The 12,923-nt window shown below is 41.0% G+C and overlaps 1 protein-coding gene across 1 annotated transcript; it reads left to right on the forward strand.

Moving 5' to 3' along the window:
- Positions 1–5,209: 5,209 nt before the first annotated feature.
- LOC137096287 (dnaJ homolog subfamily C member 21-like) lies at positions 5,210–12,377 on the forward strand. Its single transcript, XM_067465386.1, has 4 exons — positions 5,210–5,334; positions 7,882–7,991; positions 8,890–8,940; positions 10,699–12,377. The coding sequence occupies exons 1-4, from the start codon at positions 5,210–5,212 to the stop codon at positions 12,375–12,377; spliced, it is 1,965 nt and encodes a 654-aa protein (XP_067321487.1).
- Positions 12,378–12,923: the final 546 nt, after the last annotated feature.

Raw genomic sequence — 12,923 nt, forward strand, 5'->3', positions numbered from 1 at the left:
TACTGGCTTCGGTATTCTTATTTAACCGATTGGAGAAGGGATAACAGGTGCTCTGTTCTTTCTGAAGAACCACTTTGTCTGAAGAATCTGAAAAGTTGCATGTCGTTTTTGTTATTTTGATTGGCCTAATATAGATTTTGGAAAAAAATTATGTGTTGATCAATAGCTTCAGGTAAGAATACTGCATTCAAACACAATATAGTCTATGCAATAGGAGAACTGTAGTGACCATATAGCATATAGTGACACCAAAATCCCCAGTACAAAGCTCAATACAGTGACATGAAAAATACAACGAAAAAGGAGCAACTGCTCTCAAACAGAAAGGATCTCAGTCTGATATCACACTATTAGAATCCCTATGAGCAGGGCCAATTTCCCTCGATGCTATCAGGCACAGTATGTGAGTCATTATTCGTAGTTGCTGACCACCTTATCACCTGAAGAAGGGTTTTTTTCCCCAAAACAGGGTAAAAAAACCTGGGCACCCCTGTTGCACTGATACTATACCTGCAACCGAACCTTTTCACTCCTTGTATTGGAAGATTTTCATCCTATTTTGACCTTTACAGGACTTGGACACCTGAAGCTTGCAGACATTGGGACTGATATCAGACTGAGATACTTTCTGTTTGAGAGCAGTTGCTCCTTTTTCATTGTATTTTTCATGTCACTGTATTGAGCTTTATACTGAGGATTTTAGTGTCACTATATGCTATATGGTCATTACAGTTTCCTATTGCATAGACCAGGGATCCACAAACTTTTTAAACAGAGGGCCAGGTCACAGTCCCTCAAACTGTTGGAGAGCTGGATTATAATTTGAAAAAAGCATGAGTGAATTCCTATGCACACTGCACATATCTTATTTGTAGTGCAAAAACACTTTAAAACAATACAATAAAATGAAGTACCATTTTATCAAATATAAACTTATTAATATTTCAATGGAAAGTGTGGTCCTGCTTTTGGCTGATGAAATAGGATTGTTGTTGTTGTTGTTGTTGTTGTTGTTGTGTGATTTCAAGTCAATTCAGACTTAGATTGACCCTGAGCAAGGGCCGGGTAAATGAACTTGGAGGGCCATATCCGGCCCTCGGGCCTTAGTTTGAGGACCCCTGGCATAGACTATATTGTGTTTGTTTACATACCTTACAAGTATTCTGGGATATTGTTTAGAAGAATACTTCATTTCCCAAATTCTAGTGACCCAACATGTTTCAGTGATTTGAACATTGGACTTCTGGAGACTGGGAGTCAAATCCTCACTCAATTATGGGAACCAATGGGTGACCTTGAGCAAATCATCCTCAGAGGGAGTTAAAAGCAACCTTCTAGTTAAACAAATCTTGATAAGAAAACCCTGCCGTAGGGTCGCTATTAAGTTGGAAATGACATGAAGGCAAACAACAACACAACGATATAATTGTGTCATAATCCAGATTGCCAATTCATTTTGAAACTCATTTTCAAATCCAATTTATTTTTATTTTTTAAAATTGGAATATATCCACTATTTGTGCTTTCAGTGAAAAGTTGTCTAAATTCACAGTGTTTTTCAAAGAAAGTAGTGTTCTCTCCTTTCCGAATGTCTGCACATATGTCCTAGGAAGGCATCATCCACACCCTCAGCTTGGCATGGGAGCCCATAGTAGACCTCCCACAATGACATCCCTGTTATTTCTCTCCCCCTTAACTATTATCCTTATGCACTCACCCTGGCTTTCAGGATTTAAGACATGGATGCCTTCACAGGTGTGAACATCCTTGAAATAAAATGCTACTACTCCACCTTTCCTATTTGATCTATTTCTCTGAACTAGGTTATATTCTTCAATTACTACATTCCAGCCATGAGACTCATCCCACCAGATTTCAGTGATGCCAGCTATATAATATCTTCCAACATTAGCAGTGGTTGGTGTGCTTGAAGGCATTTCAAGAAACCTCGAAAAGCACTTGAAAAGCCTTAATTTGGACAGAACATCAAACCACATGCTGCAGAAGGCAGCACGTCTTGGGAACTGCGCACTTTCTATGAAAACACCTCTAATATCCTAGGCCCTTAAGAAGAGCCCGATATTCAGAGACGAATCCCAGACACTTGGACCTAATATACATGTGTGCAGTGTTATTATGTACAATAAAATCTAATAATAATAATAATAATAATAATAATAATAATAATAATAGCAACCCCAGAGGTCACAACCCCAGAGGTCACAACCCCAGAGGTCATCCAGTCCAACCCCATTCTGCCATGAAGTAAAAGCACAAATCAAATCACCCCAACAAATGGCCATCCAGCCTTTGAAGTAGTAGATGTAGAAGTAGTAGTAGTAGTAGTAATAATAATAATAATAATACATCACATAGTCCTAGACACCTGGGAAGTATCCGACAACATGATCTAGTACAACAACCAGCATAGTGATCTTGTTTGCTGTTTACTAATCTTGTTGTGTTTCAAATAATAATAGCAGAAACCCCAGGGGCCATCCTGTTTAATCACCTTCTGCCAATCAGGAAAAGGGTTCTGGAAGCAAGGAAGGTGTGGGGAAAAAGATCTTCATGGTGGGGAAGGGAAGGAAGAATCATAGAAACGCTGAGTTGGAAGAAATCTCATGGGCCATCCAGTCCAACCACCTGCCAAGAAAGGGAAGGGAAGGTAGGAAGCCTTTTGTGGCTAGAGTCGCCATCCTCAGCATGTTCCAGCCTGTGATGGTGGTGGCAGGGACCAAGCACTGCATCTCCATTGTCCTTGGTGGGAAAGGACCCACTCCCTCCGGAAAGTGCTATGCAGCCACCTCTGGGTTACCTCTGCAGGGCCTGGAGGCCACTTTCCACATCCCCGGGGTCCTTGCTTATGCTCTACTGGACCCCCACTGCTGCCAAGCTGTTCTTCATGAAGATCTCCACCAGCACCTCTGCCCTGTCCTCCTGGACCCACTTTATGTCTCCCTTTTGCTGCTGCTAACAGGGCTCCTAGCCTTCTTCATCACCCCGTTTTCAGTGGTGGCACTTCCAGTGGCAACGCTGCCAGTGCTTTCGTGGTGGGGAAGCAACCAGCCAACTGGTGCCTCCTTTTGTGCTGCTGCGCACTTAGAGGGTGTGTGTGGGGGGGGGGGGGGGGAAGGGAAGTGTAGATTCTCCAACAGCTGTGCGGAGCCCTAAGAGAACTGCTAGGTTAAGGAATCCATATAAAGTGAGTTTTGTTGCTTTCACTGTTGAATTGTGGTGGTGGTGGTGGGGGGGGGGGGCACTGCTTAATTGTTAACATCTTTGCCATATCTTACCATAGTTAATTTAATTTACAGATAGATAGCGTAAATTATTATCAACTTACTTCTTTGGTTCATATCACATCTGCACAATACATATTTCAATGACAGGCAGCACTGTGCCTGTTTGATTTGTCATAGTCTGTGGACTTTATCACATGACACAAGCAAACTGGCATTGTAGTTAGACTATCATCTTTGGTGACAATAGCATTTACATGATGCTGTATGCACCTTCTTACTGGTTTGCTTCACACACCCTCCTTGTGATTCTACTATACCTTTTAATTGAATTAAATCCATAGATAACTCTTGATCCCACTATTCTTCCATCACCTGCCTGACTGCAATGAGACCCTTCCACTTCTGTGGCAGTATGCCAACTGTCACGTGGCATCAGTGGGCAGAATTATTTAATGGTTCCCCATCCACCTTGCTTTGCTTTTAAAAAGATCTTTGTTAGTCTTGTGTGTGTGTATTGACATTGCAGAATTGCATTAAAAATTAAATTAATTTTAAAAATTAAATGAACCGTAAGGCATGCTGGGTTGGGAATAGTTCAGGAAGGCAGAGTTAACAGAGAGTTTGCAGAAGAGTTGATTGCACAGCTACAGAGTAGCAAACCAGAGCATGAATGCAATAATGCACTAATGAAGAGCAGTGTGATACTGAAGCTGCTCACCTCGGTGTGTATCCATTATCTGCACTAATATCGTAGAATGGTAGGTTGCTGTGGTGAAACCCTATGTATGTGTTGTGGTGTTATCTCCCCAAGATTGAGTATATCTGGATGTTGTGTTTCCTATTTGTTGCTAGCCAATCACAAATCATGGGTGAAAGGTGCAAGTCCCCTGACATCACAATAAACCTTTTTCCTTACTCCAGGCAGCAACCCTCAGAGATTATGGCTTTGCCTTATATGGACAAGGACAATACCAAAGGATGTGACAATAATCAGGAAAATAACTTTGACACTGTGAGGTAGGGTATTGGTTTCACTCAGATGTTCACATATTTTGTTAAATTGTTCATCTAAGACTATTTCTAATTTTTTAAAAAACACTCAGACTAGATCTTTTTATGACACCTGAAAACTGGTGCTTGATTTTAAAAAGGATTCAAACCATTGTGATATTTAGCATGCTATAGAGAATAAATAATTTAAGAGTTCATTTTAGAGTAATGTTACAGTGTCAAGATATACAAATATTCCTTTTTGAGTAGTAGTTAACATTTTGAGAAAAAAGTTTAAGATCTTGATAGCTTACTAGTGCATAGCATCTGACCCTTACAGGACCGTGCCGTTGCTTATCCTCTGCTTTCTGTATTGAAGAATTCCACCCTGACTGGCACAGATTGATACAGGTTTGTTTTTACAACCTATTAATGATAATTTTATTTCAAACTATGCTCTGATTATCATGGCAGTTGACCAATTCCTAGTTTTTTGTATATACGCTGTAAATCAGCATCAGCTAATTTAATGACCTAGCACTAATCCAAGATATTTTTTGTGTGTGTCGGGAGTGACTTGAGAAACTGCAAGTCGCTTCCGGTGTGAGACAGTTGGACATCTGCAAGGAACTGCCCAGGGGATGCCTGGATGTTTTACCATTGTGTAGGAGGCTTCTCTCATGTCCCCGCATGAGAAGCTGGAGCTGACAGATGGGAGCTCACCTCACTTCCCAGATTCAAACCGTCAACCTTTCGTCAGCAGTCCTGCCAGCATAATGGTTTAACCCACTGCACCACCAGGGCTCCTACTAATCCAAGATAATTTTATAGTTTAGGCCTTTATAGTATTAGCCTTTGAGTAGATTAATGGAGTAATGAAGGTGCAACCATTATACCCAGGACTAGGTTGATTGCCTTTGCTTTTCCATCCTATAGGCCCAGGTGTTTTCAGCATCTACCTGTTCCTACCCTCCATGGGTCTGTCAAGGCACCCCAATGTCTCTTCAGCCGTCTCTACAAGAGGGAGGAAAGATGAGATGGACTGTTATGAGATCCTAGGTGTTCCTCATGGTGCAACTCATGATGAGATTAAAAAGGCGTAAGTTAGCCTTTGGAATATTGAATATCTCTAACTGACAGAATTTGAACGTACCTGGAGACCAGTGTCCTTGCTGGGCAGATGGCAGGATTATAGTGTCTAGATCCATGGAAGTCATACTACCCCTCTATTCTGCATTGGTTAGACCACACCTGGAATATTGTGTCCAATTCTGGGCAACACAATTCAAGAGAGATATTGACATGCTAGAAGGTGTCCAGGGGAGGATGACTAAAATGATCAAGGGTCTGGAGAACAAGCCCTATGAGGAGCGGCTTAAACAGCCTGGGCATGTTTAGCCTTCAGAAGAGAAGACTGAGAGGAGACATGATAGCCATATATGAATATATGAGGGGAAGTCATAGGAAAGAGGGAGCAAACTTGTTTTCTGCTGTCCTAGAGACTAGGATGTGGAACAATGGCTTCAATCTACAGGAAAGGAGATTCCACCTGAACATTAGGAAGAACTTCCTGACTGTGAGAGCTGTTCAGCAGTGGAACTCTCTGCCCCAGAGTGTGGTGGAGGCTCCTTCTTTGGAGGCTTTTAAACAGAGGCTGGATGGCCATCTGTTGGGGGTGCTTTGAACATGATTTTCCTGCTTCTTAGCAGGAGGTTGGACTGGATGGCCCACAAGGTTTCTTCCAACTCTATGATTCTATGATTCTTTGCACTTTACATGAACAAACCCTGCTAAGAAAACCCCCTGATAAGATCACCATAAGTCAGAAGCACTTGAAGGCACATGACAACAACATGTATTGATCTGGGCTTTAAGAAATGGAAAGGCATATGACGCTTACATCAGTTCTATACTGAATTCTAATATTCTCTGTCTTAAAACCTGAAATTAGTTTTCCCTTTGTTTTTGTTGAATCTTGTAGGATTATATCATGAATAGGTTTGTTATTGACTCCTGGAGTAAAGTTTTTTTTAAAGCCTGAGGTGGATTTATGGGCCAGAATAGTGTAGTACAGTGGTTCTCAACCTGTGGATCCCCAGATGTTCTGGTCTTCAACTCCCAGAAATCCTAACAGCTGGTAAACCGGCTGGGATTTCTGGGAGTTATAGGCCAAAACACCTTGGAACCACAGTTTGAGAACCACTGGTGTAGCAAGAGACACTAAACCAAACAAAACAAAGGAATCAAATACAAAAATTATCTCATCATGTTCCCTACCCATAACACCCCCCTCACTTGTCAACTAAAACTAAGGACCTCATCACATTGAGGTCCCAAACGTGGGCAACAGTGAGGGGGTTCAATAAGCAGCGTGGAAAATCTGTGGGGCAGAGGAGGAAAATGTTGCTCCATGCGCCGCATTGCCACTTTCCCCATCACACGGGAGAAAGCATTGTTGACCGGCTTCCCCCTGTGCTCACTCCGTTCCAAGTAATGAGATCATTGGAATCCTCCCATGTTCTCTGGGCTCTGTTTCAGGATGCTCCCAGGATGGAGCCGGGATGGAGTCCTGCCGGAAGTAGCCCTGTGGCGTGCGAAGAGCTCTGACGGCCTCCATCCTGGCTCTGTCCTGGAAGCATCCTAGGACAGAGTAAGAAGGCAATGTGATGGAGTCGTAACAGATTTTTAAAAGGGGTTGGGATGGAGTTCAAGGGCCGTTTTTCAAATAGAAACTAACCCAGGTGTTGATCTGCACATCACTTTCTGTTGTAAAACAACAAAAAGTCATGTCCTGGTTTAAAATCAATTAGAGTAGGTCCCAAATAACAGGCCTCGTGGTGGTGCAGTGGTATAAACCACTGAGCTGCTCAACTTGCTGATCAAAAGGTTGGCGGTTCGAATCCGGGGAGCGGGGTGAGCTCCCCCGTTAGACCCAGCTTCTGCCAACCTAGCAGTTCGAAAACATGAAAATTTGAGGTACTGTTTCAGGAGGAAGGTGACGGTACACCATGCAGTCATGCTGGCCACATGATCTTGGAGGCATCTATGGACAACGCCGGCTCTTTGGCGCAAAAATGGAGATGAGCACCCCCCCCCCCCCAGAGTTGGACATGGCTAGACTTAATGTCAGGGAAAAACTTTACCTTTACCTTAGACCCCAAACATGACATTGTTCCCCTCATTTGGAACAAAACATATATCATTTCCCCCCCCGAGGGTGAGCTTTCTAGGATCTAATGTGATCTTAATCATTCTTATTTATTTATTATTTATTTATTAGGAACATTTCTATCCCATCCTTTTCACCTCCGAAGAGGGACTTAGGACGGCTACCAACAGGGACCATTCAGTGCTGAACAATAAAAACAAAGCATAATATACATTTAGCATACATTAAAACAATTATAAATACTGTCGAAGGCTTTCATGGCCGGGATCACTGGGTTGTTGTAGGTTTTTCCGGGCTATATGGCCATGTTCTGGAGGTGAAACGTCAGGAGAAAAATTGCCTCCAGAACATGGCCATATAGCCCGGAAAAACCTACAACAACCCAATTATAAATACATTAAAACCAAATTATTTATGGCTTTTCCCGAAATTATCTATGCCTTATCATTATTTATGGCTTTTCCCCATAACTGATAGATACAGAAGAAAACTAAAGAAATGGCATCCTGACAAAAACCCTGATAACAAAAAGGAAGCTGAAGAGAAGTCCAAGGAGATCACGGAAGCATATAAAATGTTGACATTTGGTAAGGCTCAGTCTCCTCTCTTCTGCTGCTGTTCTCTCACTTCCTTGCTTCTCTTGTTTTCCTTGTGATTTACAAGGTGACCCAAGAATCTCCAGAAGAATTTAGATGTTTAAAAAGTTGCATATCAGTCTAGCTAATGGAGAAAGCATATTTGTAATTCCAGAAATGTCTGCTGTTGGTTTAATTAATGTAAAGAAAGCCAATTAGTTTATGTCTTGGGCTTTTTAAAGCCAAACCTGTTGGGCTTCTTTTTATTTTAATAAACATGTGGCTACATCTCCTTTTTCTTTTGATCCACACTATGCTTGCTGCTGTTTATATCCCATCATTTAATTCTACCAAACTTTTGGGAATTACTGTGGGACCTCTTCTACAGTTGCAGAGTTGTGAGAAAGCGGCAGTACAGTATCAGTTTAGGATGCAACAACACTTAAACATACAGAAACAACTGATTTGGGAGTCAGGAAAGGGAGACATGTTATTAGTTGCTTTATTTTTATTGTTATTTTTAATGCTACAATTACTACTAGTTTAGGAACAGGGGAGAGGATTTTTTACTATCTCACTTACAGCTGTATAATGTCTTAGGCTGGATCTACACTTCCCTATGTCCCAGAATCTGATCCCAGATTATCTGTTTATCCCAGATGATCCAGCAGTGTATACTCATGTAATCCAGTTCAAAGCAGATAATCTGGAATCTGATCCTGGGATATAGGGCAGGGTAGATCCAGCCTTAGAGATTTTATTTCAGAAGAAGGAATGAGCAGAACTACCTCCCAGTACTCTTTGCCTAAGAAAACCCTGTAAAATACATGGGATTGCCATGAAGGCACAAAACACATATAGTATAATATGCTTGATAATATCAGAATGCACAGTATTTTCTGCCTTTCAGAGAAGAAGCACATGTTTGAGTCTTCCTCCAAGGACAAAGAGAAAGAAGCTGGTGAGTGATTACAACAATTCCGTTTTCTAAAAGTTGACTGCAAATCATGTAATACCAGAGTTAGAAATGTTTCTATAAACCTGTTCTCAATTTATTGAAAGATGTGGAAGCTCAAACAATATATTATGAGGATGTGACTGCCAATGTCATACAGCTCCTCTTCATACTATACTGAAAATGTTTAATTTTCATTAATTAACATACAGGTAAACCTCAGTTAATGAAATAGATATGTTCTTGAGCTTTGCTTTTTTGTACCAGAAATAGAGGTAATATGGAAATAGCAATAGGTTTCTATATCCCGCTCCAGAAAAGGAGGCGCACAATGTGGTTCAGCAAATTTTTAATTCAAAACTAATGTTAACAGATGTGAAATCAAACAACTTAGGTAAGCTTTCCACAAGGAAACAAAAATATTTTGAAACTAGAGACCACTTGAAAGTTTTTTCTAAAATACATTCCAGAATGTTTTTTTTTTCTTTCCTTCGCTTGTCTTATGATTTTTATTTGGGAGCCCAAATGTATAGATCTATGCTTTTTCAATATGCCAGTATAGCTGGTGAGGCAGTCTAATCACTTTTACTCCTTTTTTTCTGTTTTGCTCTCTATACATGCTCAATAAATACATAATTCTAGTAGCAGCAGTTCAACTTGCTTTTTGTATGTGTGGTCACACAGTTATAGTACTATCACCAGGATTAGAATCCCATTCTTTCCCAGAATAAGATTTATTGCATTGTTTACAGGAGACATGCTGCCACAGCCCAATATTGAAAGCCTGCCTTGTCCAGGCCCCTTTCACCATCTCTCCAATGCCAATGCTGCAAAAAACAAACAAACAAACTCACCTTCAAGCCAGGCAGAAAACAAAGCTTGGTTTCCATTAAAGAAGTTTTGTAAAAGGAAGCTTCTTTATTAGAGGTTTTATTAATTGAGGCATGTCTGTATATGATGTTGGTGTGGTACATGTACTCTTGGTCACTGTTCCACTCTCCATTGGCTACCACATGAAGAAATGAAGAAATGGAAAATTGAGATGATGTTACATCCCATACCACCTTTAAACACATGTTACTAAGGAGTTGCAGGCTGGCAATAGTTATATGATCTTCTTAATGTGCCTTCTGACCTAAAGGAGCACTAACTGCTGCTCTGGGACCAGAATGAAGAGAGGGGCCAGGAAGATAGTTCCACCTTGACTCCTGCACTGTGCTAATAATATAATATAAAATATAATATACATACATATAACATTGATAATATTATAATGTAATACAATATAATAATACTACTACTAATACGATATTATAATTATATATTTCATATTACATGTAATATTATTAATAATATTGCAATATAATGGTATAGTACAATATAGTAATATATAATACTAATATTGTGCTATGGTTATAATATATTGTATTTTTACATATTACTTGTAAATTGCTCTGAGTCCCCTTTGAGGTGAGAAGGGTGGCATATAAATGTTGTAAATAAATAAATAAATAAATAGATAAATAAACTGCCTTCATCCAGCTTTGTCTCAATCCCACTCAGGTTGTATATGGGTTGGCTGATTTGCATTGGATCTCAAGTCAGCCATTGACCAGCCAGGGGCAACAAAATTAATGTGAGATAACTATCTGGTGAACTAGGACTGAGAAGTGGGGTTGTTGGGCTGAGATGTGGGGTTTATCATTGTTCAGTATCTCAATTTGAATTATTCTTTAAATAAACTAAAATTCTGGTTTCCTACAGGTGTGTCATCTGCTCATGAAAACCACAAGGAAAAGACAAAAGTGGAGGAATCCCAAACCAAACCAGACCAACTGAATTCTCAAGAAGATGGCAAATGCACTCCAAGGAACTCCAAAAACTCCTGTTCTGAATATGACGACTCATTGTTTGAATCTGATATTGAGTCATCGCATTCAGAGGATAATTTCAGCCCTGAATGTGAAGATGCATCCAATGAATCAAGTTCAGAGTCCAATTCTGGACCTATCAAGTCGGATTCAGAGTCCAGTTTGCTTACCAAGTCTGATTTTTGGGCCAACTTAAGTCCCAAGCCAAATAAGTCCCTTCCTGTGAGTGTGTGCGTCAAGCCCAACAGAACCTATCAGGAAAAAGAAAACAAATTGAGTCATGGGAAAAAAGATTTCCCAGTTGTGAAGCACAAAAGGCGCCGGGACAGGAAAAACAGACTACAGAGCAGGGAGAAAAACCCACCTGCTGTGAAAAATGAGCAACTTACCAGGAACAGAAAGTCCAGCAAAGAACCCCATCCTGAGAACAAGGAGGTTTGCAACTGCAAGAGAAAGGCCCAAATTGAGAAGAATGGGGCCCATGCAGAAAAGATCAGCTCACAGGACGAAAACTGGGAGACTCATACTGGGAAGACAAACCTCCCTAAATTAAAAACTGATTCACATTGTGAGGAGAGGAAGAGCCATACTGGGAAGAAAAAACAAAGAAATAGGAATTCTGAGATGCGTTCCAAGAAGAAAGTTGAGAAAGAAATGGCCGATGATCCCACTGAAAAATGTGAAATGCAGACCAAGAAGTCTAGATCAAAAAAGAGCAGATCTTATCCAGAAAGTGAATCTAACACAGAAACAGAGCAGCAAACTGTGCAGAAAGAACAATCTAACAAACCAAATTCAGGCACTGGCAGCCCATGCCTGAGACACGCTAGGAAGAAAACTGCTTCACCATCCAAAGCAAAGAGGACCCCAAGTGAGAAGGCAGAGTTACAATCAACAAAGAGTGAACCAAAACTGGGAAAGACAAGATGTCTCCAAAAGAGGGAACTGCAAGCTGAGAGAAACAAGTTGCGTGTTGGGAAGAGTATGGTGAATGTCCACAAGGGACAGCTCCAAACAGAGAGGGGCAAGATAAAAATCCAAATAAATCAGCTGTATCCTTTGAGGAGCAATGCAAACACCCAGAAGAGGGAGCTGCACCTTAGGAGCGGCATAACACATATCGAAAAAAGTGAATTACATAATGGGAGAGGTAACAAAGCCACCCTGCTTCAATGCAAAGAATCTGCCAGTGAGAGCAATGTACCAGCTTATACATGGAAAGTCCCAGCAACCGTCTGGTTTGGCCCAGCAGAAAATGCGGCACGCTTCCTGTTTGGGGAGACAGTGGAATTTCCTGGTGGGCAAACACCTCTGCTAGGTAAAAGGCGGTCATGTGGGCCCCAACAGCCCTTGCCTGGAAACCAGTGGGCAAATATCCAGACCTGGAATAAAATTAACCAGATATATCAAAAGAAGAATTTTCTTCCCTATATCAACAATCCAACTCAGAATGGAAAGAACTGCCCCACTTCATATGTAAGCAGTCACTCTTCAGTCACTAATCCAGATGCCTCTGATTCCTGTTCAAAATGTTCCCAGTGTTGGTGCAAGTTTTTTCATCAAAGCTCATGAAATCGGGCGCTGGGTGTCTACCATCAGAAATTGCTTTAATATACACAAATGATCCAATAAAGCAAGGATCAGGAACCCATATCCTGTTTCTGGTATATATTTATAATCAATAGGGAGAGGCAAGGCAGATGCAATGGGAAAAACTGTCAGTACTTGGGTGAACATAAAACAAGACACAATGTTGGGGCGTTTTGTATCATCCTTGTAGAGTTTGGGAAACCTACTGACCATTCTGAACAGGAGTACCGAGAGCTGAAGTCTCAGAAAGTAACCTCCAAGCACCACATATTTATCAGGTTCATCCTAATTTCCTTGTCATTTTAAAGCACTTGCCACCTAGTTTGAATGTATTCCCTTGGCACTCACTGTTTTCCCTGACAGTTTCTGCTGTGTACATCGATAGTCCCCGTGCCTTTAAATATGACACCTATAATCAAGGGTTAGGATGGTGTGCACAAGTGAAGAATCTTCTTAGTGGTGACCCAAAAGCTCTTACACCCTCTACTGACATGCAGCATGGCGCTTTGGTATTTAGCTAACCATTTC

This window comes from Anolis sagrei, chromosome 1, assembly GCF_037176765.1.
Source record: "Anolis sagrei isolate rAnoSag1 chromosome 1, rAnoSag1.mat, whole genome shotgun sequence".
In the NCBI taxonomy this organism is placed as follows: Eukaryota; Metazoa; Chordata; class Lepidosauria; order Squamata; family Dactyloidae; genus Anolis; species Anolis sagrei.

Coding starts and splice junctions, on each gene's coding strand:
- LOC137096287 (XM_067465386.1), top strand. CDS start 5,210: ATGGGTCTGTCAAGGCACCCCAATGTCTCTTCAGCCGTCTCTACAAGA. Junction 7,992..8,889: donor ATATAAAATGTTGACATTTG/GTAAGGCTCAGT, acceptor TCTGCCTTTCAG/AGAAGAAGCACATGTTTGAG. Junction 8,941..10,698: donor GGACAAAGAGAAAGAAGCTG/GTGAGTGATTAC, acceptor GGTTTCCTACAG/GTGTGTCATCTGCTCATGAA.